The 26,356-nt window shown below is 40.7% G+C and overlaps 3 protein-coding genes across 22 annotated transcripts in view; all 3 read left to right on the top strand.

Annotated features, from left to right (window-relative positions):
• MYO9B (myosin IXB) overlaps nt 1-17,775 on the top strand; it is a 45,402-nt gene extending 27,627 nt beyond the window's left edge. For 7 of the 19 annotated variants that reach the window (XM_030032338.2, XM_030032335.2, XM_030032333.2 and 4 more), the window contains 27 exons: nt 826-936; nt 2,033-2,072; nt 2,604-2,726; nt 3,203-3,283; nt 3,490-3,600; nt 4,150-4,272; nt 4,760-4,909; nt 5,021-5,187; nt 5,416-6,366; nt 6,915-6,975; nt 7,346-7,476; nt 8,164-8,318; nt 8,441-8,631; nt 9,107-9,205; nt 9,724-9,900; nt 10,390-10,431; nt 10,969-11,080; nt 11,264-11,334; nt 11,788-11,980; nt 12,301-12,429; nt 13,062-13,167; nt 13,902-14,033; nt 14,999-15,122; nt 15,590-15,637; nt 16,172-16,311; nt 16,596-16,723; nt 16,872-17,775. In XM_030032338.2, coding sequence (XP_029888198.1) covers nt 826-936; nt 2,033-2,072; nt 2,604-2,726; nt 3,203-3,283; nt 3,490-3,600; nt 4,150-4,272; nt 4,760-4,909; nt 5,021-5,187; nt 5,416-6,366; nt 6,915-6,975; nt 7,346-7,476; nt 8,164-8,318; nt 8,441-8,631; nt 9,107-9,205; nt 9,724-9,900; nt 10,390-10,431; nt 10,969-11,080; nt 11,264-11,334; nt 11,788-11,980; nt 12,301-12,429; nt 13,062-13,167; nt 13,902-14,033; nt 14,999-15,122; nt 15,590-15,637; nt 16,172-16,311; nt 16,596-16,723; nt 16,872-17,311 — 4,336 coding nt within the window. In that variant the 3' untranslated portion in view covers nt 17,312-17,775. Of the gene's footprint in view, nt 1-825; nt 937-2,032; nt 2,073-2,603; nt 2,727-3,202; nt 3,284-3,489; nt 3,601-4,149; nt 4,273-4,759; nt 4,910-5,020; nt 5,188-5,415; nt 6,367-6,914; nt 6,976-7,345; nt 7,477-8,163; nt 8,319-8,440; nt 8,632-9,106; nt 9,206-9,723; nt 9,901-10,389; nt 10,432-10,968; nt 11,081-11,263; nt 11,335-11,787; nt 11,981-12,300; nt 12,430-13,061; nt 13,168-13,901; nt 14,034-14,472; nt 15,123-15,589; nt 15,638-16,171; nt 16,317-16,595; nt 16,736-16,871 lie in introns of those variants that run through there. The other 12 variants (XM_030032343.2, XM_030032341.2, XM_030032342.2 and 9 more) reach the window with 10 other exon arrangements.
• A 574-nt stretch (nt 17,776-18,349) lies between these two features.
• Nucleotides 18,350-24,424, top strand: USE1 (unconventional SNARE in the ER 1). 2 transcript variants are annotated; one of them, XR_005933696.1, is made up of 9 exons: nt 18,350-18,531; nt 18,783-18,832; nt 19,290-19,368; nt 19,863-20,015; nt 20,248-20,266; nt 21,011-21,041; nt 21,270-21,432; nt 21,665-22,393; nt 24,090-24,424. XR_005933696.1 is itself a non-coding variant. In XM_030032359.2 (8 exons), exons 1-8 carry the CDS (start codon nt 18,430-18,432, stop codon nt 21,845-21,847), a joined length of 780 nt encoding a protein of 259 aa, XP_029888219.1. In that variant the 5' UTR covers nt 18,350-18,429; the 3' UTR covers nt 21,848-22,989. The 2 variants fall into 2 exon arrangements, 1 of the variants encoding a protein (XP_029888219.1); XM_030032359.2 differs by lacking the exon at nt 24,090-24,424 and having other exon boundaries at nt 21,665-22,989.
• The window catches only part of INSR (insulin receptor), a 65,493-nt gene continuing 61,432 nt past the window's right edge, over nt 22,296-26,356 (top strand). Inside the window, exon 1 of the mRNA XM_041127889.1 lies at nt 22,296-22,393. The gene's annotated coding sequence lies outside the window, so the exon portion shown is untranslated. The remainder of the gene's footprint in view (nt 22,394-26,356) is intronic.

Genomic DNA, 26,356 nt, shown 5'->3' with positions numbered 1-26,356 from the left:
TGTTTCCTTGTGATATCTTAAAACAAAATCTCGGTATTCAAGAGTGTTCAGAGGTACAAAGGGAAGCAAGCAACTGTCTGTAATAAAGTTGCTGCCTCAGTGAGCAGCTCAGAATGGTGATAGCATCTAACAGTCAGAAGTGATTCTTACGCTTCTGTTATTTTTGGTTTGTGCCTCTCTGGAGAGTAAAGAAGGTAAGTCCTGCACCAAGACACAACAGTTCACAAGCACGGTGCATGCTTAAAATAATGGAATCTGCCACAAATTAGGGACCATCCCAGGCTTACTTTGAAAAGCTAAACGTGTGAATAAGTTTGAAATGGAAATGGAAAACAAAATTTCATCAAGTATTCCTGTAATAGCTAGTTTTTAACTTATTTTTCTGATGCAAGTCTGCTTAAGCAGCCTCATTTTGGTAGTTAAATCTATATATAAAAATATTTACTGCTTGATTGTAAAGAAGCTTATATCTATCTGAAAAGGCTACTCAGCTTAACAAAAAGGTTCCTTGCCCATTAATTACATTTTGCTAAATTTCCCTCTGTTTTCTGAATTGATGGCTCAAGAATTTACATTAAAAGGTAGAATTAGAGAGTAAGTTGAATATGAGACCCTGGCAATTAAATTTTAGGGCACTGATAGTGTAGAAAGTGCTGACTTGACATCAGAATCATTCATGCTTAGGAAAGTAGTCTGGGATTGACCTGCTACTGTTTGGAGCGCACTTGGTGATGGGATCTCTTGGTTTTTTATCTCCTTTTTTTTCCCCTCTCTCATGGCTGTGTATCTTTGTTGCCATCTTTGTTTTGCTGTGAATCATTTTAGAGACATGCATGAACAAATCATCGCAAGTATAAAAGGACTTCCATGGCAGGGTGATGATCCCTGTAAGCTGCTTCGGTCACTCAGTCGACTTCAACACCGCTCCCACTTCATGTGAGTTCTGGTGCTCTAGGTATTGCTTTGAAAGTGCAACAGTAACCAAGCAGTTATTCTAGTCCATAAAAAATATACTTGTCCCAAGTTTGTCTTCTGCAAAAAACTAAACAAGACAATTAAGAATAAAATAATTTCTTCTAAAAATGTAAAGGCTATGGAGAGGGCTTTGTTGCTTCATTGCATTAGCTGAAAGTTAAACCTACTTTTCATGTAAACTTGCTTTAAAACCCAAGCATGTACTACAAGCTTGTTGTTGCAAAACGTTCGTCAATGAAATCTCTCATAAGTTGTAATTAATGCTTTCCTGAAATTTAGGATGCTAATGCTGTCTATACTGCTGGGTTAAGACTCTTCACATGTGCACACCTATGCACGTGTAAGAAAATCAATCTGTGGTCCGTTTGTACAATAAATAAATGTAAACTGGGTGGCATGGATTTGGAACATGCCTTACATGATGGAATTAACATGCTTAGAATTAGGAGGCTGTAAACTACAGCCTTGTTTCTGAGAGCTTCCCCTTCTAGTTCACTGTCTGTGTGTGGATGAGAGTTATGCCTGAAGTTTGTGAAGTGCCCCAGGAGGATCTGGGGATGATCTCAGATGTATCAGAATTCTTAAGTGGAGTGCTGGGGCATGTGTTGTCCTTCTGTGAGCAGTTAAGTACTTTCACAGGGGTTCTGGTACAAGCAGCAATAACTTCTGAATCAGGTATTTTTATTTGATAGCGCCTTAGTATTATGACAAGAGTTCAATGACTGTACAGTTAGCTAAATAGAATAACTTGCACAAAAATAGTCTATGCAACAGTGCAGTTTTTAATAGCTTTAACTTTAGAGAAAATGTTTCACTTTTGAAAGCTTCCAATACCTACAGTTTATTTAAAAAAAAAAAAATAATCTTGTTGCGAAGCAGTTTGCATTTCTTGCATTGATCACTTGTAAGAGACATGCATGAACACACCCTGATGCTGTTGTGCTAATTTTTTTCTATTCTTTATCTTGCCTCATAAATTGCACCAACTTATGGCTTGCTGAAATAACCAAAAATCATGCGTATTTTTTTTCTTAAATGACCTTTAATATTTTAACAGGAAAAGTAGAGGTGTCAAACAAAAGCAGATCATTCCCAAGGTAAAGTTATTCAGTAAATTTAGATCTCTCTTGTTTTTTGGTTTGGTGTTTTTTGCACTGTGAACATTCATTTTGATTGACAGAACTCACTTCAGAAAATACTGTTTCATAGTGTAGGGAAGTTGTATCATTTATCCTCCAAAACTTCCTTTTTGACTATCTAAAGGATAGGTAAGTGCTCACCTTTATAAGAATTGCTGAACCAGAAGAAATTGTGAATTGGCATCTGTTTAATTAGACTAGAGATGCCATAAATACATAAAGCCATTTCTTATCAAGTCATGGAAGGCAAACGCAGTGATTATGTAATGCACCTTGTTCACCTTACACTCTTGGGATGGGGCAATGGAAAAGTTCCACTCTTAAGAAGATGCTTTGGTCCAAAATAGAAGTAATCATGAAGTGTAACATGTCATTGAATGTGGAGCTGTAGGTAGTTGGTTTCATTCTTACTCATTTTGATGCAGACAGAAATATTTCCCCTTCAGTGAAGAGACTTGCACTTTGTTGATTATGAAAACTTTCTTCTAGAACTTGCTGGATTCCAAATCTCTGAAGCTCATAGTGAGCATGACTCTGCATGATCGAACTACAAAATCCCTCTTGCACTTACACAAAAAGAAGAAACCCCCTAGCATAAGTGCACAGTTCCAGGTAGGTGACTGATGTGGTGGTACACACCTCTGGGTGCACACTGACCTCATGGGAACAGACCTTCCTGGTCTGATCTAGGCTGATTTTGCTTGAAAAACAAAGTGGTTTTTATTCTTGGGATTTGTCTGAAGTAGGTTTATTACTTGATTAAAGTTAGACTACATTTAGAGACTACTCTTATGCTATGAAATGTGTTAGTTCTCTCTACCAATCAGCCTCATCCTTGTATGCAGATCTAGTGCTACTGTTGTAGCATATTCAAACCCCACTTTTAATTATCTTGAGAAAAGGTAAAAACAAATACAGGGATCTGCTGTGCAGTATGGGAGAACCTCCATATTGGATGAAATAGGATTTTGTATAGCCATCAGACCTGAAACAACCTTATTTCTGAGGAAGAAGCTGTACTGCTATCAAATGCAGCTCAAGATGCTGATATCTGAAGAAGAAAAATGTTTCTGAATATTTCATTTCAGACTTCACTTAATAAGTTATTGGAGACACTGGGTAAAGCTGAGCCATTCTTCATCCGTTGCATCCGCTCCAATGCTGAGAAGGTAAGACTGCCTTAAGACCTGACCTGATGTCACTGCTGAGGATCTAAGTCTTCTAGCCCTGCAATATAACACTTTCAGCTTGTTCACTGTCATTCTGTATGAAGGTGAAAGATAACTAAGGTGTGAAAACAGAATGTGCTTTCTCTGCTAGATAGAAACAGGACTCTTCAGGCATTTACTAGCTGTTGACTGCTGATCTTTTTCAGAAAGAGATGCTTTTTGATGAAAGCTTGGTGCTTCAACAGTTAAGATACACTGGCATGCTAGAAACTGTGCGAATCAGAAGATCTGGCTACAGTGCCAAATACACATTCGAGGTATGTGAGGAACTGGAAGTGGATTATGCTTTCAGAAAAACCTGCTCTTTTTGGAAAAACACGCATTGCGTCAGAGTCTTTTGTGTGTCCCTTCATTTGAAGCTCATGACCACTTGGGATGAACTGTAAAAATTCATTGTAGTTTTGATAGAGCTGGCATGGTAACAAGTTGTAGTCTAAACTATTGTGCGAGTCATCTACCAGAAAGTTGTTCTACTTGTTGCATGAAGGAAAACATTCTGAGTGCTGTGCTGCAAATACAAGCAATCGGTGCTGCACATTACTCTGTATGTAAATTAGTTTTCTATAAAATACTCTATGCATGTAGCTTTATAGATCACATATAGGTGATCTTTACCATTAACTGGAAGCTGAATGAAGCCTGCATTTTACAGAGTAGGAAAAAATAGCTAAGTCTGGAATGAGAAATAAGTACTTTCAAACCCCTGTAGCTTAGCTGTCTTAACTAAATTTCTAAAATAAAGCTAAAAATCTAAACTTGTGACTTGCCTTCTAACTTTGATCTCTTGCTGTCTCTGCTTTTCACAGGAATTCATAGACCAGTTTCAGGTGTTACTACCCAAAAATGCCAAAGCCTCTAAGGAAGACATTTGTGTTTATTTGAATAAACTAAAACTGGATGAAAACTACTATCAAATAGGGAAGACGAAGGTCTGTGAAACTTTCATAAGCTAATAAGAAATACTGATGTACACTGCAAATTTAGTGCCATTCATTTTTCTGCATTTTGTACTTAAATTAGCTATTTTAACTCTTGCAAATATTGACACAGATGTTAGTAGTTGCCTCCTTGGTTTTGATGCCAACGTGTCTTCTTGCAATACAGTACAAATCTGTTTTATATGGATATTACTTTTGGAAAATTGTTGCTATTGGCATTTGTCAAACAGGTCAATGTTTTCATTTTGGAAGGGTTCTGATTTGAAGGCTGTAAGTACCATTGTATATTTTAGAGTCCAAACACTGAGATTTGGTAAAACAAAAGGACTTTTACTTTTGGGGGATGCTGTCAGCTGATAAGGTTTAGTTCATTAATAAGCATTACCATTCTTATTTTTAAGCTTGTGGAGATACATCCAGTGGGGGCTGAAAGGCTCCTATTAACTGTTTATTGATGAACTTTTCTTTAACTGAGCAGGTTTTTATGAAAGAGGCTGAACGGCAGATACTACAGGATACACTACACAAAGAAGTGATCAGGAAAATCATTCTCCTTCAGAGCTGGCTCAGGATGGTTTTAGAAAGGAGGCGTTTTCTCAGAACACGACAAGCAGCCATTGTTTTACAGGTATCTTTGAGAATTGCCAATCTTCTTTTCCTAACAAACACACAAACCCTCTCAAATAATGCTCCCCACCTTCAAGTACCCCTCCTTTACTTTAGAAATCTTCTTTCTTAGGCCTACTGGCGTTCCCGTTGTGTTAGGATGGCACTGCAAAGGAATAACGCTGCCATTTATATTCAGTCAGCATGGCGAAGATACAGGGAGCGAAAATGCTACCTTCAACAGAAAAAGAGAATTTGTCTCCTGCAAGCCATGGTCAGAGGGCATCTACAGCGTAAGAGGTAAAGGAAGAGGAGCAACATGATATGAAAACATGCATTTTAACCACTTAGCTACTTGGCTTCACCTGCCAAGCTCAGTTTCTGTGTGATATGTTGACATACTGGGACTGTGAGTGTATTTGTACTTTGTGTCTGTATTGCTATTTAGGCTGCATTTAAACAGTTGGGTACTTTTGTTGACTGCTGGGCATTAAATATTTGTGTTTTCATCTTACAAATTCTTAACAGATTTCAGAAAATGGCTATAGAAAAGCAGAAAGCTGAAGAAAAGCAGAGAGAAATGCAGGAAGATCAAGACAGAGAGAATGATATAAGCAAGGATGAGCACAGTGAACCAGCAACAGAGCAGTTGCTTGTGAAACACAAGTCAGAGGTGGATCAAGCTGTTGGGGACAGAGATCAAACTCCAAATGAGCAAGCCAAAAACATGAGCTCATCTGAAAAAGCCACATTACCCCAGAAGAACATGACAGAGGGCTCTGAGAAAGTAACAAACAGCCGGGAGAAACGTGAATCTCGCCGGCAGAGGGGGCTGGAACATAACGAGTTACAGAATAAGCATGTCCTGTTTTCCTTCGAAGGACCACCTTCAGCGTGCTATGAGGAACAAACCTCTTCTGAAGAGGCCCTGGAAACTGTTCCAGAGCCAAAGAAATCCACAGCACAAGATACTGTCCTTCAAGGAAGCGGCGAGGGAGAGAAAAGTCCGAGTGAAGAAAAAGGTCTTTCAGACATGTCACCATCAAGCGAGATAAAAGAAAGTAGTTTTATTCCTGAGCAACCACCTGTATCAGAAGTAGATGATAAGGCAGTTGATAGAATGAAAACACAAGGGAATCAAAATAACCAGTTAAGAGGCAGCCAAAGCTTTAACTGCCCTGAAAGGCCAACAAATCTTGCACTGAATCTTCATAATACACTATCTGCTACTGGGAGCTTTCAAACTCCAGCTGAATGCTGGGCAGATAAAACCAAACGTCTTGTTCAGAAGGCAACCAAAGATCTGGATAGTCCCACTTCTTCCCCAATCCAGAGATATGTGGATGACCCAGGGAAGCTGAAGTACAAGAGAGAGAAGTGGAAAGGAAAGAGACAGTCTGACGCTGGTCAGAATGATATGCTGAGTCAGTCTTTGGATGAAAGAACACGTGCGGATAAGTCTCCTCAGGATCAGCTAGAGTAAGGGCATCTTCCTAATTACTTTGATGTTTTCAGAAAACAGATACCTGTAATATTTAAAAATAGATGGAGAACTCCTGAGGGCCTGTGCATCTGGCCGTGTTATGGCAGAAAATAGAGCTATGAACAACTGCTGCTTTTTCTTGGCTCCCAGTCCCCAGTCCTGTAGTTGAATCTGTATGGGTAGAATGTTTTCAGAAGCTAACAAAAGATACAAAGCCTGCCTTACTGAATTAAAATGGAGAGTCAGGGCTTTAGTTAAAGTAGTGTCTGGAGTTTATTTTCATGTGTCTTTTGTCCATTGAAAACAAGGTTTTAGTGACTTGTGGTTTGCAAGCATCATCCCTCTGATGTGGCAGGAAATCTGACATACCCATATTTTTTACTTCTCTAGTACATTTTGCATTTGAAAGTGAGTTGCAAGAGTTGATCAGGATTCTCTCTCAGATATAACATTGATATGTGCATTACTTAAATGGTGGTAAATATTAAGAGGGTACAGAATTCTATAAAATATATATTCTGAAACTAATCTTGTAACATTGCAGAAAGAAGGGGAATTCATTAAGTGATCTCTCAACACTGGCCCAGTCTGTTGCCATGAATCAGGTACTGATGCTATTGTGCATATTTATACTTAATTATCCTTGTTTATAAATATTAAATATTTGTGAATAATTGGCTATAGTGTGTTCTGTATGCCTGTGTTCCTTTCAGGTTGATTTTTTTGGCTTGATATCTATGTAAAAAATTTCATTAGCAAATATTATACAACAAATTGAAAACTTAATTTTTAATAAATGGACCCTTGATCAAAGCATTAAATATACTTAGATCTTACATTAGTAAGCTAATATGTATTGGGTAAAGTGTTCTGCCTTGATGAAGCAATCTTTTTTCGCCATTCTAGTTTTTAAAACCATTTAAAGAATCTGTTTCACTCAATATGTAGTTTTTTGATGACTCCTCTCTGCTGTAGCAATCACCAGATGCAACAGAAGAAGAAAAAGGCAACAAGAAATATCCTGTGCAAAAGAAGCCCAGTGACCTCTTACCTACCTCAGATGCTGTTGTTTCCATGCAGCCAGCAAGTCAGCAAATAGATGCCAAGTATGTATTCTGTGTGTGACTGGCCTGCCTTTAAGAAAACGAAAAAAGGAGATTTTTTTCCGCTGGTACTTGAATTGGGCATCTTGAGACTGTGATTGTGGAAACACACATGTTGACATCAGCTACACGAGTGGCTGGGTTGCTGCTTCGTGTTGATGTAAGCATGATATCTGACCCTGTTGAGGAACAGATCCTCTGCTTCTTGCATAACACTGGACTTTGAACTGGTTCTTTTTAACTCGAGAACCATCGTACAGGCTCAGATCAAAGGTTCACATAGCATACTGTCATCCAGACTAAGAAATAAGACACCAAGAGAAAAGCTTAAGAACCCAGCAAGCATGTAATTCTCTTTCCCTGGCCTGCCTCTCCAGCTTCTGGCATTCTGCAACTCAGGGACTTGCTGAGCCAGAAATGATGTCTTGGATATGTGACGTGTTGTCTCTGTGTATGTTGAAGGTTGTGCCCTAATGCAGTAAATATCAGCATGTCCAGATGTGCTTCCAGACTGCCTTTCCTTTTTTCTGAGGCTCAGTTTTTCTGCAGGTTGGACCTTAGAGGAAATATATGCACAATAGTGGTCAATCCTATTGTGGGTGTTAGCTATACTGTTAGAAGAGCCTTTTCTTGTAGTAGAGCCAGCTTCCATTACTAATGTGACAGACTTGTGTCTGCTTTTACGTTTAGGTCTGCTTTTAAAAGTCCTTTGCGTAGACTTTTGGGGAAAAAGCCAGACAAGAAAATTCCAAAGGAAAGTCCTGATGTGATTGATGAAGATGGCCTTTCCCTTGTATCTTGTGTCCTCTTTCCAGAAACAGGAGGAACCCTGAAAGTTTCAGAAGGTGAGTTTCTGTGACTTATCCCCAGCTTCTAATGTCCATCTTTTCCGTAGTGTTTTGCATGGAAACAAATACTGCAGAATTCAGTCATCCTGCTTTAATATACAAATTAATTTCTTTTCCAGCTTCTTCTGGACAGCCAAGTCGCCTCCAGGCAGGGGAGCGCCATGTGAAAGAGAGCAGTAAAACAAAGAAGAACCGTACTATAAAGATCAGCAAGATCTCAAGTGTGTCTCAGAATTGGCGAGCTTCGATGGTCCGTGAGATTGCGAATGCCAATGAACTGAAACATCTTGATGAGTTCCTTCTAAACAAGGTAAAAGGCATGCAACTATGATAAAATTCATGTCTATGTTCACTGTTTGTGTGGAATTTTAAAGACTACTTTTCTAGGTACAAGTTTATATTAGGATTTAAAGCAAAGGGGAATTGATTTGATAGCTTGACCAACTTATATCTGTATTAAAGCCCTTCGTATTCCTTCCTTTAAGTCTCTGAACGCATTATGTTACATTAAATACTTGTGGCATTCGTGTTAGTTCTTCATTTGTTTACAAACAAGTGGGCAGCAAAAGTTGTATATTTAAAAAAAAAAAAAAAAGTACGAGTCATAAGGAAATAGAGAGAGTTCTCTAGAACCTGACTACCTGACTCTCCTATTTTGTATCCTCATTGCAGTGCATTAAGAACTGTTGTTTTAAATAATTGAAATGGTCATAGACGACTAAGTCCAGCAACTGAAGCTTAACGCTGGTTGGATGAAATTTGATGCAGATGTATTTGCCTTCTAGATCAATGACTTACGATCCCAGAAGTCTGGTGTTGAATGTTTGTTTTTTGAAGCCACAGAGAAGTTTAGAGGAAACATCAAGACCATGTACTCTGCTCCTGTAAGTAGTAAGTCTCAATAAAGTAAAAAGTTGGTAGGTAGTAAATGAATTGAATGTGCAGTTTAAATGCTTGACCTACAGCTCTTTAACAAAGCAATTCAGCAACTCTTAGCATAGAATTCAAAGCTGAATGTTAGACTTGAAAAAGAACATTTTAGAGTTCTGCTGTAATCTTAAGCAGTGTTTTGTTTCCCTTTTCTCATTTACTCAGCCATAACTTATTTTTAGAAATGGGTGGATTTTGCTGTCTTCAGCCTCTTTATGTTGCTGTGTTTAAACACCAAAGAGAAGTGCCAACAGCTTTTCCAATATTCTTCCGACACGGCCTTGTCTCAGCCAAGTGCCCTTCTACAGTGTAGTAGGGAAGTGTGCTAACTTGTTTCTGTCGTGGGCTGTTATCTTTTACTTTAATCATGAGCATGTTCTCTCATCTCTGAACTTAAACACATACAAATATGAAACTGTCTCAATGATATCCAAGAAGACTGTCTTCTGAATAATATCATTTCCTTTTCTAGAATGGGCAAATCCATGTTGGCTACAAAGATCTGGTGGAAAATTACCAGCTTCTAGTTACAAATCTGGCCAAAAAAAGGGAAGAGAAAGAAGTCAAGCTGGTTTTGAATCTCTTCCAATCCCTTCTGGATGAATTCATCAGGGGATATACAAAAAAAGAGGAATCTGAGCAGCCCAAGGTATAAAACTTACTCCGTTACTGGCTTATGGGATGATTAAACAATGTTAGTCTCCTAGGATAAGGAACCTGTGTTACCTCAGAAATCTTTTCCATAGCATTCTTCATTATTTTGGAAACACTTCCCATACACAAATCATGTGTATAACGAATTCTGAATGCTGATACACCTTTTTGGCATTGTTCATTATTTAACTTACTCTTAGTATTTTCAGAATCTTAAAAGTGTTTGCGCATTTTCTTTAGTGAAAACTTAGGAGTTTTCTGAAGGTTTTTGAGATGGAATTGCTTTGTCATCAGGCAGTGAGCTCAGTTGATTTTTAGGAAGTTGACAGTGTGAGCTCAGACAACCCTCATACCAGGCTGAAGCTGCAATATAGTGTCTCAAATGTCTGGAGGTGAAGTAGAGTCTGGTAAACTGAATAGGAAAAAAAAGGGAATGGAATGTCTGAATTTCAAAGACTAATGCCAGTTTTGTGTTCCACTGCAGCAAACCAAAGCCCAGAAGAAGAAACGAAAACAAGATCGTGCAGTAAGTACTTTCTTTTTTGCAGTAATCTAAGTCCTCAGCTGCACTCACAGAACACAGAGACAAACACTCTTGAAAGAGCTTGATTTTGTACTGAAGTTCTGTTTTATTTTGCATGCTAAACCACTTACCTTTATTATGAAGATGTGACGCAGTGTAAAACTGTTTTCCATAAATCAAAGACCTTGCTTATGCAGCGATAGGTGGTACTCCAGTATTTTCCTGCTTGTCCATAGCATCTTTTAGAACTTAATGGCTGCCTTAATCATGGGACTGTTTAAAGGAAAACAACTACTAAATATTAATAACAAACTATAGCTAATGTATTGCACTGATGAGCTTTAACCAAAGCGGCAAGTCAATTATGAAATGATCCAGCAAACCAGCTGCCTTAAGATAGAGTGAAATTTGGTTTCAAGGTCAAAGCCATCAGCTGTAATTGTAAAACACAAGTGGAAAATCTAAGATAGGGTAGATAGTTTTATTAATAATAATAAAAAAGGCAAAAAAGTTCATTAGTTTCTTCCTGTCTCCTACCAGATTGAAGAACACAATGGCCACGTATTCACAAACTACCAAGTGAGCATACGGCAATCGTGTGAACACTGCTCATCCTACATCTGGCCCATGGAAAAGGCCTGTCTCTGCAGTGGTAAGTGAAAACACATCGTTCTTGCCACTTAGTTTACAATATGTGCAGATTCCTTGTAACTTTGGCTGGTACAGATGGGGCTTAGTGAACAGTACATGCAGGTTATATAGTAAGTGACTAAGACAAGATACTTAGCATTTTAATGTGATTTGGAGTGCTTGTAACATTTGCTCCTTTCTCTAGTTTGCAAGTTGACTTGTCACAAGAAATGCATGTCCAAAATCCAGAGCAGCTGTACATCCTGTGGAAAAAAGGTAAGAACTGTAGAACTGGGATGCGGTACTGTGATGCCATAAGTGATGCGTGCAAAACACTGCCTTATTTTCTCAGCAAATGAACAGTGGATGTCCAGGCACTGAATAAAAATTGCTTAAATGGTTCTCTGCCTGTAGTCAGAGGCAGGCCCTGCAGTTGCAGAAACAGAACATTCTTCTAAAAGGTGATACTTGAGCTACTTTGGGAACTCTCCCTTTAGACTATGTGCACTGTGTTGGACAAACTGTTAAAAGAGATCCCTCAATGTGTACCATAAAGTTTCTTTATTGCTGCAGCTCAGGAAATCTGCCTTATGATCAAAGGCTTGTAGAAAGCTAGAATAAAACACTCAGCTTTTGTTCCTGGAAGCATAAGCTAATTGTAGCATGAAACAACAGAATTTTCTAGCTTGGAAACAGGTATTCACAGTGCTTGACATGTATGAATTCTAGAACGAACAGGATGCAGAACCACGTCATTTTGGGGTGTGTGTGAGTTCCCTGACCAGTGAGAAAAATTCAGTCCCCGTTGTCATGGAGAAGTTGCTAGAGTATGTGGAGATGCACGGCCTCTACACAGAAGGCATTTACAGGAAATCAGGATCAGCAAATCGTATGAAGGAGCTGAAACAGTTGCTGCAAGCAGGTCAGGCAATGTTGTCCACCCTTTTGACTTCCTTGTACAATGTTGGTTTTCCCTGCAATTCTCTTCTATCTGAAAGTATCTGGCACATTTAGTGTCTTAAAAAACAGCTTTTTGGTGGCCATGTGGGCTGTATTATTTTTGTTGGCTGGAAAAAGCTACTTAGTACCTATAAGTGACTGTCAGCGAAATTTTTTTTTTCCTCTGAATTGCCACTTCGATTCTGTGAACAGGAGATTTGAGTGTTTCTAATCTTATTTCTTTGGGGCCCCATTGTGTACATCAAAGGAATGAACGGCTCAAAACAAAACATTTCTTTTCAGATCCAAACTCAGTGAAACTGGAGAATTACCCTATTCACACTATTACGGGGATTCTTAAGCAATGGCTACGGGAATTACCAGATCCACTAATGACATCTGCACAGTACAACGATTTTCTCCGAGCTGTAGGTAGGTTTTAGAAATGTTTGAAGCAAAGGTTTTTCTTTAACTTGCCTATGTCCTTGGGAAAAGAAACCTCTAAGATGCTCATGTTGGCTGAGCAGCTTCCTACCAGTACACTTACAGCAGTGATTTTAGACATTTTTCATAAAACACTTTTCAGGCAATTTCTCCTCTAGCTTACTTGACCTTGCTTTAGGATTCCTTTTTTTGTAGTATAATGTCATTATATAACTGCTCTTTCTAAAAACAGCAAGCATGTTTCCCTTTGTACAGGTTGGGGTTTTTTTTTTTTTTCCTTCTCCTTCATGTTCTGGACCAGATCTAGCTAGCCAGATATCTCAAATCTTTAGATTCATTTAACTGCAGTGGGAGTAAGGCACCCTAAATATTGTTGGAGATCTTGATGTGTCACTTGATGATTGCTAGCAGCAGCAGCTGAAAAAGCAGGAAAATTGCAGTGCCGTGAGGCGTACTTTAACATCCAGTTACAACAATTGGTAAATGAACTGACAGTGTGACTTCTAAGAATTTAATCTCTATCTGTTGCAGGCAGTTTGAGACAATGTCATTAAGTGCTTGATGGCTTTCCACTAGCGTTGCACAGCAGTTATGAACTTGTGCTTTCTCCCCTTGTGCAGAACTACCAGAAAAACAGGAGCAACTCTGTGCCATTTACAGTGTCCTTGAACAGCTTCCACAAGCAAATCATAATACCTTGGAGCGACTCATCTTCCATCTGGTCAAGTAATGAGTTCAATTACTTCATTTGGAGAGAAACTCCATGTGACTTTGAGTCCCTCTTGGAAGCTTTCTAAAATCTTAACCCCTTGAGTGTCAGTGTAGGGATTGTGCTGCTGGTTTAGAAATGAAAGAATTGAAGTTGATAGTTGTGCTTAAAAACAGATGCGTGCTTACTTCTACCATCTGGTGTATTTGTATCAAATGATGTAAGAACAGCTTTGAAGACAAGGTAGATCTGACAGACTAGGCGAGTTGTCTGAACACCAGGATTTATATGGATGGGTACACAGTGAACTAAGGATGTTAGCGTACTTAGTAGGGACTGCATAAGGATTGTAAACGCTTGCACATATGCTAGTCTTGGGAGCAGGGATAAATGGTACTGGCAAAGGGGGCTGCTCTTATCCAAGGAACTTGTGAATTTTCCAAGTGACCCTCTGAACATAGGGAAAAGGGATTTTTAAAGAGGAGGCACTGAATCACCAGACATACTTTGAGAGACTACCAAACTAGCTTAACCTGGTTGGCTTCCTGTTCCTTTTTCTGATGCACGAAACTTGTCTACTTAGTAGGTGTGAAATAATTTTAAAACTTCTTTGAACTGCTGTACATACTTAGTACCCTAGAGGCTTCCTTTCATGTTATTTGGGAACTCTGGCAAAGTTTGATCAGATTACTTGTATTATAGAAACGTTCGCTTAAAAAAATCTTTTTTTGTTCTGAACATTGAATTTCAGAGTGGCTTTGATAGAAGATGTCAACCGCATGTCACCCAATGCCTTGGCCATTGTTTTTGCTCCATGCCTCTTGCGTTGTCCTGATACCTCTGACCCTTTAACCAGCATGAAGGATGTTTCAAAAACAACCATGTAAGTTTTAGTAGTCTGCTGCAAAGTAGTACTTCAAAATATGATGGAAGACCTGTTCTACTACCTGTATTTGTTACAACCTTATTCTTATCAAGCTGAGAAACTGAGGGTTAAGAGTTGTTCAATTCTGGCTCTGCTAGTGCTGCCAATTTATATGCCCTTCTCTGAGTCCTTCCACCTGTCTCAAGTTTACAAAGCATAAAGTAGGACAACTTTTAAATCTTAAATATCAGGTTTGTATTTTACATCAAGATAATCTTTTGGGGGGTTTGTACACTAATCATATATATTTTGCTGAGATACAAGCTGTAATAAACAGTAGAATATAGAATTAAACTGTCTCCTGCATACTTGGAAACCCCTGATAATTTCTTCTGTGTTGTTCCTTGAATTGAAGAAGGTTCTGTCCTTGATCCTCTTTGTTCTCCTCACCCTCCAGCAGCTCTGGCTCTCTGAATGCCCCTCGCCATCCTCACTGCATGGCTGGCCTTGCATCTGCCTCCAACGAAAACAGAGTTTGAAAAATGACAGCTTTTTGTAACTTCCTACTGACCCATGGGGCCATAGAGGTGGAAAAGGGTGGTTGCAGGCTCATTCTGTATCTACCAGTCTGTGCCAGCACAGGGAAGACAGGTAGAAGAAGCAGTTAGCAGCCATGGTAATATCTGTTTGCTTACCATTGTTGTGTACAGTCAGTGTGAGAGGCTGTGGTTATCCCAGGAAGAACATGTGCCATTACCTTTAACAGTCTGTCCTGTTTTGCTTGCTGTGTTGGACTCTTCACCCTGTTACCATGCAGTGCTACCCCTTATAAGGCATGCATTGGGGCACTTTGATTGCATGCCATCCACATGTGTGTGTGGCAAACATCCCCAAGCCAGGAGGGGCATCTCATCCCACCATGGTTGTCCCTACAGCCTTTATAGTATGAGGCTGCTCAATAAACTCCTTGCCTTTTTGTCCAGGTGTGTAGAGATGCTCATAAAGGAACAGATAAGGAAGTACAAGATAAAAATGGATGAAATAAATCAGCTGGAAGCAGCTGAGAGCATTGCTTTTCGACGACTCTCGTTGCTTCGGCAGAATACGGTAAGCGTTGAAATAAATCACAGACCCGCACTGTCCAGCAGAAAGCATCCCACCAATTTCTTGGGAAGGGGTGTGCTACTTATTTATCCTGTCCATCCCATCCAGTAAGTCAAAGATCAATTGCAAGATGAGAAGAAAAGGGATTTGGACTTGCCCAGAGCTGTAGGTAGGAGCTAAATATACAGCTGCACTGGAATCTCAGTTTCATAAATGAGGGGCTCAGGGGTGGGGATCTGCTCTTGTAGTGTTCAAATCTATGCCCACATAATTCATTCAGTAGAACTAGGATTCCTGAGTCCCTTACGTGGCAAAGGAGTTCCTTCACTCCAGAGATGGATGGTGGACAAAAATATGCTGCGTTCTATTAGGGCAAATACACTTTTTCTTTTGTTTTTGTTGTACTGATTAAAACAAACCAAACTGATCAGAAGCTGCATATAGTGAATTTGATCTTCATCTCTCTCTAGCTCTGGCCTGTAAAACTTGGGTTTTCTTCCCCTTATGAGGGGATGCTGGTATGTACACTGTGTTAAGAGTGCATGGTTGGTTTTTATTTTTTTCTTATGGTACTATTGCATGACTAAAATACTTACTACATGTATTGTAACTTGGTTTTAAATGCTCTTTCAATTCATTTTAAATACTCTTTCGAACAATTGAGACTGCATGTATTGGTGCAACTTTCTCCTCAAACTGCATGCAGGGCTGCTGACCTGTTCTGTCATGACTCTGGTATTTTATAGACATTCTGAATGCAACTTGTATTGGATGTAATAATATTATTTATAAGTGACTACTAAAACTAAGCTGAGGCTGGCAAATCAAATTACTGTGCTTCAAAAACAGTAACAAAATCCCAGAAATCAGGTGAATAGAAAATTTTCTATTACCTTTTGAAACATTTATACGGATAACTAACAGCTCTTCATCAGTTCCATCAGCCTTTCATTTGGCCTACTCATTTGTCTTCCACCTTGCAACTAGTAGACAGTCAAGGCTTGTATAGCTTCTTATGACTAAGAAGTGTTACACATACATTTGTCTTGCAGAGTAAAAGCTCACAGGTCAAAGGAAATGACAGTGGCAACTCAGAACTGGACTCACTGCATGAAGAAGAGGAAGTTTCTGAAGCCGATAACCGGGAAAAGGAGATTCTCATTGATCGCATACAGTCAATAAAAGAAGAAAAGTAAGTCACCCTTTATCTCTGTAGGTCATGCCTTTTGCAGTTGGAGGTAATACAGATAGTAAAGCAGTATAACTTTTGTCCAAAATTATCTAGTTCATTCTGTTCTGTAGGCCTTTATGAACATGAAAAGGAAAATACAAAGGACTAGCTGAGAGAAAATACCATGAGAATTAATATTTAGTGACTACATGCAGGAAAGTTTATGTCTGAATACGAGCTGCATAAAGTTGCTTGTGTCAGAGACATTGTCTTTCCAGAGTGCTACAATCTCTGTTTTGATGTAGGGAAGATATAACTTACCGGTTACCTGAGCTTGATCAGCGAGGCTCTGATGAAGAAAATGTAGACTCTGAGACCTCAGCAAGCACAGAGAGCCTTCTTGAAGATAGAACAGGACGGATGGATACCGAAGGTCAGTATTAAGGTAGTGTGTGTTTTTTTTATTCTACATCTTTCACTGCATACAGCCAGGTGACCAGATGTTACCTGGTCACAGTTGCTTATATTGAGTTACTTTTTTATGCGTGCTTTCAGTATCTAAGTATCTTGTTTCTTTAAAGCAATTATCGGATTACACTGCCGTGCTCAGAGCTCCAGTATGCCTGCCAAAGACATTTTCAAAGTGCCTTCTCTTTTGCAAACCTCTTCAAATTCTTCCTCTGCATCCCTGGCTTCAAGACACAGATCATCTTTAACACTGTCCAGGATTAAAGTGCCCCGTCGAACTCCAGTGATGCCAACAGCAAATATAAAACTTCCTCCTGGGATTTTCAAATGTACAGAATCCCAGGGCAAGATTTCAGCTAACGAAGAGTCTCAAATAATGGTGAGACGAAGGGAGCAGCCAGCAAGGAGAACTGATAAAATCCACTCTGTATACATTGCACAAGGGTCTGCAATGGCCCACGCTCAGGAACTCTTGGATGAATACGAACCAACAGCAAAAGTAAAACGGAGGTTTTCGGACCCTTACTCTCACATTCCCTGTATAGAGAAGTGAAATACTTAAGCTGTCTGGACTTTTTTTGAAGTTGACTGCAGCTTTGGCTTTAACCCTTTGAAGGCTGTGAACTTGTTCATGTTATTTTACGTGGCTGGGAAGGCAGCCTGGAAATGTACAGTACTGTAAGGGTTAAGCAAGGTTGTTTAAAACAAATATTCTTCTCTTTAAATTAAAACCCTACAAAGAAAGCAGAACATAAAACTTGTGTTGAGTAAAATACATGGGTTGAGTGTACAGGAGAAAAAAAGTCCCCTGATTCTGCTGCCCTGCCTTTTTCCATTTGCCTTACAATGGACTAATGGGACCAACAGTGAGTTTGGGTCAATGTGTGTTGCCTTAATTTTTTTATGTTTTTATGACAACTTTCCGTGTGGTTTACAGAACTGTTAATGTTGTAATAGCCTTAACTGAGACCAAAATATATAAAAACGTTTATTAATACATTGCACTTTTTAAAAATACATGTGTTAGTTTATCAATGTCTGTCTTGTCTGATGAACAACTTCTTCCGAAGGAAGCCTTTAATTGGAATCGCGTAGCTTTGTCAGTACTTAATAAAGCATTGGGAAAGCTCTCCACACAAAGGAAGCGCTAACGGAGCGTCACCTCAGAGCATTTTGGTGCTCTTGGAGCAAACGTACAACCCCACGCCGAGCCATGGCGCTGGATGCTTTTGCGCTGCGTGGAGCTGCCTCCTCTTCCCCACGCTTCACAGCCGCGCAGTGAAACCCCTGCGAGCGAGATGCGATCATACATGAAACGTTTTGAAAAGCAGCAGGCTCTGCGCCTGAATTGGCCTGAACTCCCTGCTCTGTTGGCCCTGCTCCATGTTGAACCAAAAGAGCACAGCCTCGGGCACTCTCAGTCGCTGTCTCTGGAGCTGTGGCAGTGCCACCACAGCACTGTCCCCCTGGCCCGGAGCAGCAGCCACCTCCCTGGACGTGTGTGGAGGGGTTTTTATTCTGGTTTTGGGGTGTTTTTTTAAAATAAAACAGCACTCAGGCCACTCCACTGCGAGCGCTCTCCAGCCCCCTCAGCGCCCGGCGCCCCGCCCCAAGATGGCGCCCGCCGCCCGGAAGTGTCCCTGAGGCAGCTTCCGGAGGCGACCGTCCGCCATGGCCGCGACGCGGCTGGAGCTGAACCTGATGCGGCTCTTGAGCCGGTGCGAGGCGCTGGCGGCGGAGCGGCGGGACCCCGAGGAGTGGCGGCTGGAGAAGGTGAGGCGCGGCCCGGCCTTCTGGGGGGGAGACCTTCTCCGTGGGGGGACACCGGCTGGGAAAAGCGGGCGGCCCGGGAGCCTCCCGCCCCTCTGTCCCCGCAGCAGCGCGGTTCGGCTCCTCGAAATAAACTGAGGCAGCGAGTGCTGTGGAGTGTTAAAACTTCAACCTCGCTCTCAGCCGTGCGGCAGCCTCTGCCAGACAGAATGTTTCTGCTTAATGCTGTCTCCTAAAGGCTTTTTTCTCCTCAGTATGTGGCCGCTCTTGAAGACATGCTCCGAGAGCTGAAGAAGCAGTCCAGGTGAGTCCCTCTCTGAAATCCTGGGGTGGGCGGGTGTCTTTTGTGGTGTTGTTAGTCTTTTACCTGTAAGACAGACATAGCCCACAAACACCGCAGCAGTGCCTACTCTTTTCTGTGGAAATAGCTGTCGGGGAGGGAGAAACTGTGTCCCCAAAGCAGCTACGACACAGCCTTGCGAGGAGCTGTGCAACTCTGTCGTGTCCTTAGACACATTTCCCTGCATGTCAGCCTTGGCCCTGGGCAGTGCCCGTGCCCCAAGCTGTCAGTGCCTTGGAAAAGGTGATTTGCAGGGGGTTGCAAGCATGTTTCTAGCCTGAAGCTACTTCTGTTAGAAGATGCTTCTTTGAAGAACCTTGTGTTGCTTTTTTATTTTATTTTATGTGGAAAGTCACCTGAACAATAGAAAATACTGATAACTTCTGGTTTTCACATTATTCTTATTTTTCAATTCTAATAGCAAGCCAGCCCCAGAACTGCTGAATGAATACTGTCGTAAAGTGGACTTCCTAAAGGGACTTTTAGAAGCTGAAAAATTGGTAAGATCTACTAGTTCAGCTTGAAAAGCTTATATTCACCTTATCACCTTGTTCCTATCGTTGCCTTTATCTTATGTCTCAAAATAACACTTGTTAAAATCTTATCACACAGTCCTTGTAAAAACATGAATAAATAAATTGGATTTTTGTATTTTGTATGAAATCTGAAACTTCTTTCCTCTTTTCAAAAGCAAAGTACATCTTGCCTATGTCCTTCTCGCTTCTTTGATGAGAGATACAGGGACAGGTACTGTCCTTTAGGCCTAACGCCTGTTTTGGATGGTACCACATGCATCTGGAGAGCTATGAAATGCCAATAAGCCATACCGCAATTAGTGCGGGTACAGTCAGTGCTGTTGTTCAGACTGTCTTCACTGTTCTGCAGGAAGCAGCTGTGGAACTGTTCCCTGCATCTTTGTCAGTTACACACCCAGGTGGCCTCATGCTACAGAATGTGGTATTCATGACTTTTCATTGCTTCTTGCTACTCACAGTCTTCATCAACTGAAAAGGCTCTGGCAAATCAGTTCTTGGCCCCGGGACGTACCCCTACAACAACCAAAGAGAGAACCCCAGCTACTAAAACAGTCCATCTGCAGACAAAGGCTCGTTGCACAGGCAAGATGAGGAGTGAGCTGCTTGGTACAGTATGTTCTGGTGCTGCTGCTTCCTTACTGCTACTTTATAGATTGTCTCTTGTTGCATTCAGCTGCCTTGGGTGGCTGTGCCTCACACATGTCCCAGGCTGGGTGGGGAGTCACCTTTTTCTGGTTTGGATAGTCTAAATACTGGGCACAGGTACTATGCGAGGCCTGGAGGACTGTCTTTTTTCACTGGCCCTTTGTAATCTTCTGATTTGTTTCTCTTTCTACTTCCCAGGACCCCTTGGCTATCGATGGTAAGTTTAATCTGTTGTTTTCTCTAACTTTAGTTAACCTGAGCCTTACAGGGAAAGAAGGAGGAAGGTCAGGTATTAGAGATTGGCCAAAGTGTACTTTTAATTTAGTGGTTCACTTCTTTTCAAGATAGCAGATTTTAAAAACAAACAAAACTAAAAACCCTAACAGATGAAAGCCTAAGTGTTGTTATCAGTATGGTAGCAGGGACTTGCCAGAACCTATTTTTCTAGAATTCATACAGAAACAGACATTTTAATTATAGAATTAGCAAGTACAGTTTACCTTTATTGTTGTTCCTGTTCTCTTCTGCTCTGAGCAAATCATGTTATTTTAGGCGCTTAGAGTAGGCGTTGTTCAATTCCTCTTAAATATACAGCCATATTATTCATGTAGGGAACTGGTAGGAATTAATTTGCAGTTTCCATAGCTACTGTTACAGTGGCTGGAGCTAGGCCAATCTTAACGTGTCCTGAAAGAGAACACCAAGACACGCAGGCTTAAACCATGCCCTCAGGGATATGATTCATCTGGGTTTTTCTTCTCTCAACCATACTTTTGATGTTATGTGTTGTCTTTTCCCTGCGGAAAGCAGGTAGGCATTTGAAATCCATATTCCCTGGGGTAGAGGGCCAAGTAGGATTTGGACATCTGAAACAAGTTTTCTGTAAGGGATTTTCTTCAGTCTATGATTGCATGGGAATTTATAACATGCTAAAACACAAATTTAACTCTTTTTTTCCCAGATTCTGAGGAGTTAAACATAAGGAAGCGGAAGTAAGTCAAAATTTCTCATTCTCATGCTCAGCATTTTGGGAACTGCTTTCCCAGTGACCTTTAAATCGCAGATGTACTTCCATTTGGGTGAAGTGCCTGCTGGTAGAAACCGAAATATAATGACTTCAGCTGACTTAAGAGTTCTTGTCTTGTCAGAGTTGCAGAGTCTGGGAGGTCAACCCACAAGGAAGTAAAAATCCCAATTTTTTTCCCCTTATGCTCTTGCAGAGGCCTTACATCTGATGAGAAGCAGTCAGCAGTCGAGCTGGATGCTGTGTTACAGCACCATCAGGATATGCAGGAGAAGTTAGCTGAAGAAATGCTAAGCTTGGCTCGCAGTCTCAAAAACAACACTCTGGCTGCGCAGAATGTGATAAAACAAGATAACCAGGTAGCGTGTGTTTAAAGTGCTAACCTCTCAATTTTGCAACCCAGAAGGTTAAAGTGCTAATAAGTTAAATACTATACCTATAACTTGATTCCAGGTGAGATTAGAGTGGGGAGACTTGGAGGCAATGCCTGTCTGCTTTTATAGTGCAATTGAACCTTTTCTCCGTTGGAAGAAATAACGGTCAGAACTTTCAAATCTGAGTCTGAAACCATTCATTCTCTTTGCTCCCCAGACACTATCGCATTCTCTCAGGATGGCAGACCAGAACTTTGAGAAGCTCAAGGATGAATCTGATCGCCTTGAACAGCATGCAAAGAAATCGGTCAACTGGCTATTATGGATAATGTTAATTGTCGTTTGTTTTATATTCATCAGCATGATTCTCTTTATCAGGATTTTCCCCAAACTAAAATGACTTTTTTTTTTTTTTTTTTTTTTCTCCCCAAAACTGCCAGAGGTGCAGTTGGAAAGCTCAGCTGGTATGATAACTTTCAGCAATCAACTTCTTTGCCACCTGTCATGTCCTTAAAGAGGCCATCCAAGGGCTACCCTTCCATCTCTTGTGCGATCACTGGATTCAGTGAAGGGTTTCATGGGGACAGCTTTCTACACTTGGATACTCAGTTACTTTTTTTACTTAGTGAATATTGTTGTCTATGAAGGAGAGAACTGGGATAAAGGTGGCAATTTACACTGAGCTGGTATCAAGTTCTTTAGTGGATAGACACAGTAGTCTGGCAAATGTTACAACTCCTAAAAGGCATTTACTCAATAGGAATATAAGTAACAGTCGAAGTCTTACCATTTTTCCTGTCTTTTCAGCTTTACTGTACTGAACTAGCACCTTGCTGCCAACAGGATGTTTAATTACAAAGTTACATACGTACACAGCTGTAGGTCGTAGGAAGAGAATGCTGCCACTGAGTTGCTTGCCTGGCTCAGATTCAGAGAGTATCAACAGGTAAAAGTATTCTCAGGCTCACCTTTTTCCCAGATGGGTATTTGGGACTTTGAACTTCGCAATCTTCTTTGGTTTAGGCTTACTATAGAAGGGCTGAAGTTGCTTGCTGTTGCAATGTTTGCTTCCCTTTTTGTATGCACAAATGTTCTCACTTATTCATTGTCTGTTATGTTGATGTTGTATCAAGAAAACACTGTGACCCTGGCACCACGGAATTGTACACACAGTACTCTCTGGTGTAGGCCTCACCTGTACAAACATTTTTTCACTGTAAGATGAGGGCAAAGGATGCTGGTGTCTTCAAGACAGAAATAATAATTAAAAAAAAAAAATTCAGCCTTTACTTTTCGAGACAAATTATTGTGGTCAAAAGTGTTTGTGTCAAACTTGCGTACTGGTCAACAGTGTTTGTGTCAAACTTGTATTCTTAAGAGGTCACTACATTGAAGCAGAGATAAAATAAACTAGAATGAACATTTTTTAAACACTGCTACTGCTAGAAAAGTTTAGAGCCTGCAGTAAAGTAAAGTTTGTTGTGACAATGTTAAGAGCCACTTTTAGGTGCTTGTGATAAGGTAAAAGCAAACCATTCTGCATCTGTGCTGTCGTTTCTGGAGTCTTACTCTGAAAGTGCTGGTGTTCAGGTGTGTAGTTTCACGTTGAGGAAGTGAGGAGCAGCAGATGACCCCCGGGTGCTCTTTTGCCATTTCTATTGCTGTTTTGAACCACTAGATGGGGTGGTTTAGGCCTGTCTGTTTGGTGATCACAGCAGCCCTGGGTGAGAGGAAGGTGGGGGGAAGAGCTGTTTGTCCCAACAATTGAGTTCTTATGAAAACCCGACTGCTTCTTTGAATGCATCCCAAAGTAGCAGGCTCTGTTTCAGAATTGTTCTTTGTTCTTTACAAAAACAGCTGTGTTAATGAAGACAATTAAGATTTTTTGCATAAAGTATTTTTGGTCATTTAACAGGATGTTTGCAATGTAGTATACTATTCACTTATGGATTATCAAATGAGCGTTCAGATTGTGAAGTACACCTTTTTCTTCTAGCAACTCATTTATGGGATATGCTCATTCTCTTTGAGCAAACTTGTTACTTACCTTGAACTTTATAGAAATTTACAGTTGTAGCAATCCATTTATGGACATTTTTACTTTTCCCAGAAGTTTTTCTTCAACTGTAATGTCTGACATTTCACTGTGCTTCATTAGTGAATGCTGTGTCACCAAATTTTTTTTTAATTCAAATTGTTTACTACTTTCCCTGCAGGCGTTTTAGTGCTGAGCTCTTCTCTTAAAGCAGAGGTTGAATGTAGTGCTGGCATTCTTTTTGTGTGTGAGATATTGGAATGATAGAACACTAATTCTTCATCATCTGTAACATTTTCCCCTTTATTACTTGAAATTTTTTTTTTTTCCAGCTTGCAAAAGACTTGGTGCATCATTACAGACAAGTTTAAAGCTGAATTTTGCTATCAGCCATGTGTTGCCTATAACTTTTTGGCACTTATAAATTAAGTTCAATTGGAAAGACCTGAAAGGGAACTGCTAGTGATAGCTTGCCCCCAAGAAAATATCCACCCCTCTAAGTCAACAGCAATCCCTTTTCAAAGAAGCCTACTAGGAAATCAGTTCAGAAACACATGCTATTTCACTTTTGACTGTTAACGTTTCATGAGTGTTTGTTATTTTGAAGGATGAACTGCTGGAACTGAGACTGAATCCTGTAACTGCTAACACCTTTTGTGATACCTCACATGGCTGTTGAGCATAGTGCCTCCAGCGCTGCACTGAGCTTCTGGTTACCTCTGACCTGGTGGAAGAATGTTACCTTCTGCCCTGGCAAACCAAACGGATTAATTGCCTCAGTGGCCAGCAATCTCCCTGCACACAATGGCTGTTTTGTCAATTGGCAGTTGCAGTCTTTGCTTTTCTTGAGTTCATTTAGTAATTACAGTCATTCAAAAACACTTTGAAGATCAGTGCCAGTAGTATTTAGAATAAACAATCGCTCAAGGCTTTGTGACATTTCATCGATGGAGTGACAGTTTTTATATTCGACTGATATATGGGTGGTGGTGGTGGTTGTGTGATCTGCTACTCTAGCCCTCAGCTCCATTTCATAGCATGGGGCTCTGATGTGCTTCTCAATACAGAATAGTGTCATATGGAGAAATAGCTTTCTGTGAGAGTTGCAAACATTGTGAAGTGAGAATTGCTTAACTTTCCCAAAAGCTTGGGAAATCCAGATGGAGAGATGTTTATCAGGCATAGGGCTGGGCCTTGGTTGGCTTCTTGGCAGACTACCTACTTTTAGACAGCAAGCAAGCAAAAAAAAAAAATAATCTTTTGGAGACTTGGGTCACGTCAGGCCGGTGAATGCACCGTTTCCAAGCCTGGCAGCAACAGTAACTATGGGTCAGTCTAAGCTTTTCTGGCAAACATCCTTGGTGACAGAGACTCCTTGTATTGTAATGCTTAATGTTTAAGCGATGTCCTCAGTCACAGCTAGCTTTGATGTTTTGGAAGGATTGTTTACAGTACATAGGCTGTCAGTAAGGATGCATGAATGGCAGGAACAGATCGCTGTGTACAGTGGCTCTGTGGCTGGGTATTCTCAGCTTGTTTTGGACATATGTTTCCCGGGCTTTACTTTGCAAAGCCTCTCTGTATCAGACTTTATAGGCTGTGAGCAGGTTTCCAAAACTGGCAGCTATTCTGCCAAAAGCGGGTATCTTGTAAAAGGGTGAAAATGATGAAAATGATGGAAGGGGACAGACCAGGGTTCTGCTCCTGATTGTTCACCATGTGATACCGGGGAAGTCACCTCCATTCTCATTGTCTCTGCTGTAAACCTGAAATGAAACCTCAGAATCAAAGTCTTATGATTGATAGTTACAAGCATGAAAAAAATTTTAACCATGATAATATAGCAGATAGGAGCAGAAAATAATAATTAAATTTCTTGGCCTACAGCAGAGTGCTGATGCCATTCCAGAGTCCTATAGCCCAGTGCAGGGGTGGGTGGTAGCTCTTGTCCTGATCTGCCACATTGCTGAGGCTTGCTGTGCACTCCCCGTGCGTTCCCACTAAATAAGAGTGACATTAAAACCCGACTTAGCTAAATCAATACCACCTGTCACATGACACTGCTGTGACATTTCTGGCATGAGCACTACCTCCTAATAGGAGATGGAAGTGGGAAGCAGCAGCAGTTAGTGAATAATGGATCAGATATGCCTGATTTGTAACATTTACAAAGAAAGGGCGTGTCTCCTAGCTACAGAACAAACTGGTTATCAAAACGAGAACTAGAAGTTCTGTGTTGCCCAGAATGCAAAACGTGAGATAAAGCAGTGTGGAGCACACAGTTATGGTTTGCTGAACTCCCCTATGCTGCTCAGAGGGCTCTCCCTCCAAATTTGACTCTGGCTCAGCAAAAACTGTGCCTTGGTGTAAAGAAAGAAAAAAGAGACAAAGAAAGGGGGAGGGGGGTAGGGGTGGTGAGCTGTAGATTAGAACTGGTGTAGCCAGTTGGTCGCCTGGAGCACGGCATGCCCATGCTATGTATTAGAGAGTGACGCTGCCGCAGCCGCTAACTCGCACGTGGCTGCTGATATAGAACAGCATGCCTGGCAGCAGCAGAGTAGGTTGTGCAAACTAGACGTGGGGTTGGCTGCGAGAAGCTGTAGGAAAGAATGGTGGATGAGGAGGCTGGAGGGGACCGAAGGCCAGATATAGATCTGCCTGGCTGTTTCGCAGCTGGGTCCTGCATGGTAGACACAGGTTGGGAATGCTGACTGTCGTGTGGTTCTTGTAGCAATGAAGAAAAATCTAGGTTCTTTCCAGTTGAAAAGTTTGATGCTGAATTAGAACAAAAAAATTTTGACAAGGAATGGAAAGTAAGTCCAATATTGCATCTGCCTCTGTGACATCCAAAATTCAAACTGAACAAAACCAGAA

Source organism: Aquila chrysaetos, chromosome 12, assembly GCF_900496995.4.
Source record: "Aquila chrysaetos chrysaetos chromosome 12, bAquChr1.4, whole genome shotgun sequence".
NCBI lineage: Eukaryota > Metazoa > Chordata > Aves > Accipitriformes > Accipitridae > Aquila > Aquila chrysaetos.
This window is presented reverse-complemented; position numbering and strand designations above follow the sequence as displayed.

Excerpts from the sequence above, each read along its gene's own strand:
- USE1 (XM_030032359.2), top strand. The coding sequence starts at position 18,430 with ATGGCCGCGACGCGGCTGGAGCTGAACCTGATGCGGCTCTTGAGCCGG. Across the intron at positions 19,369-19,862 it reads TTTTAGAAGCTGAAAAATTG|TCTTCATCAACTGAAAAGGC; the intron begins GTAAGATCTACT and ends TGCTACTCACAG. Across the intron at positions 21,042-21,269 it reads TTAAACATAAGGAAGCGGAA|AGGCCTTACATCTGATGAGA; the intron begins GTAAGTCAAAAT and ends ATGCTCTTGCAG.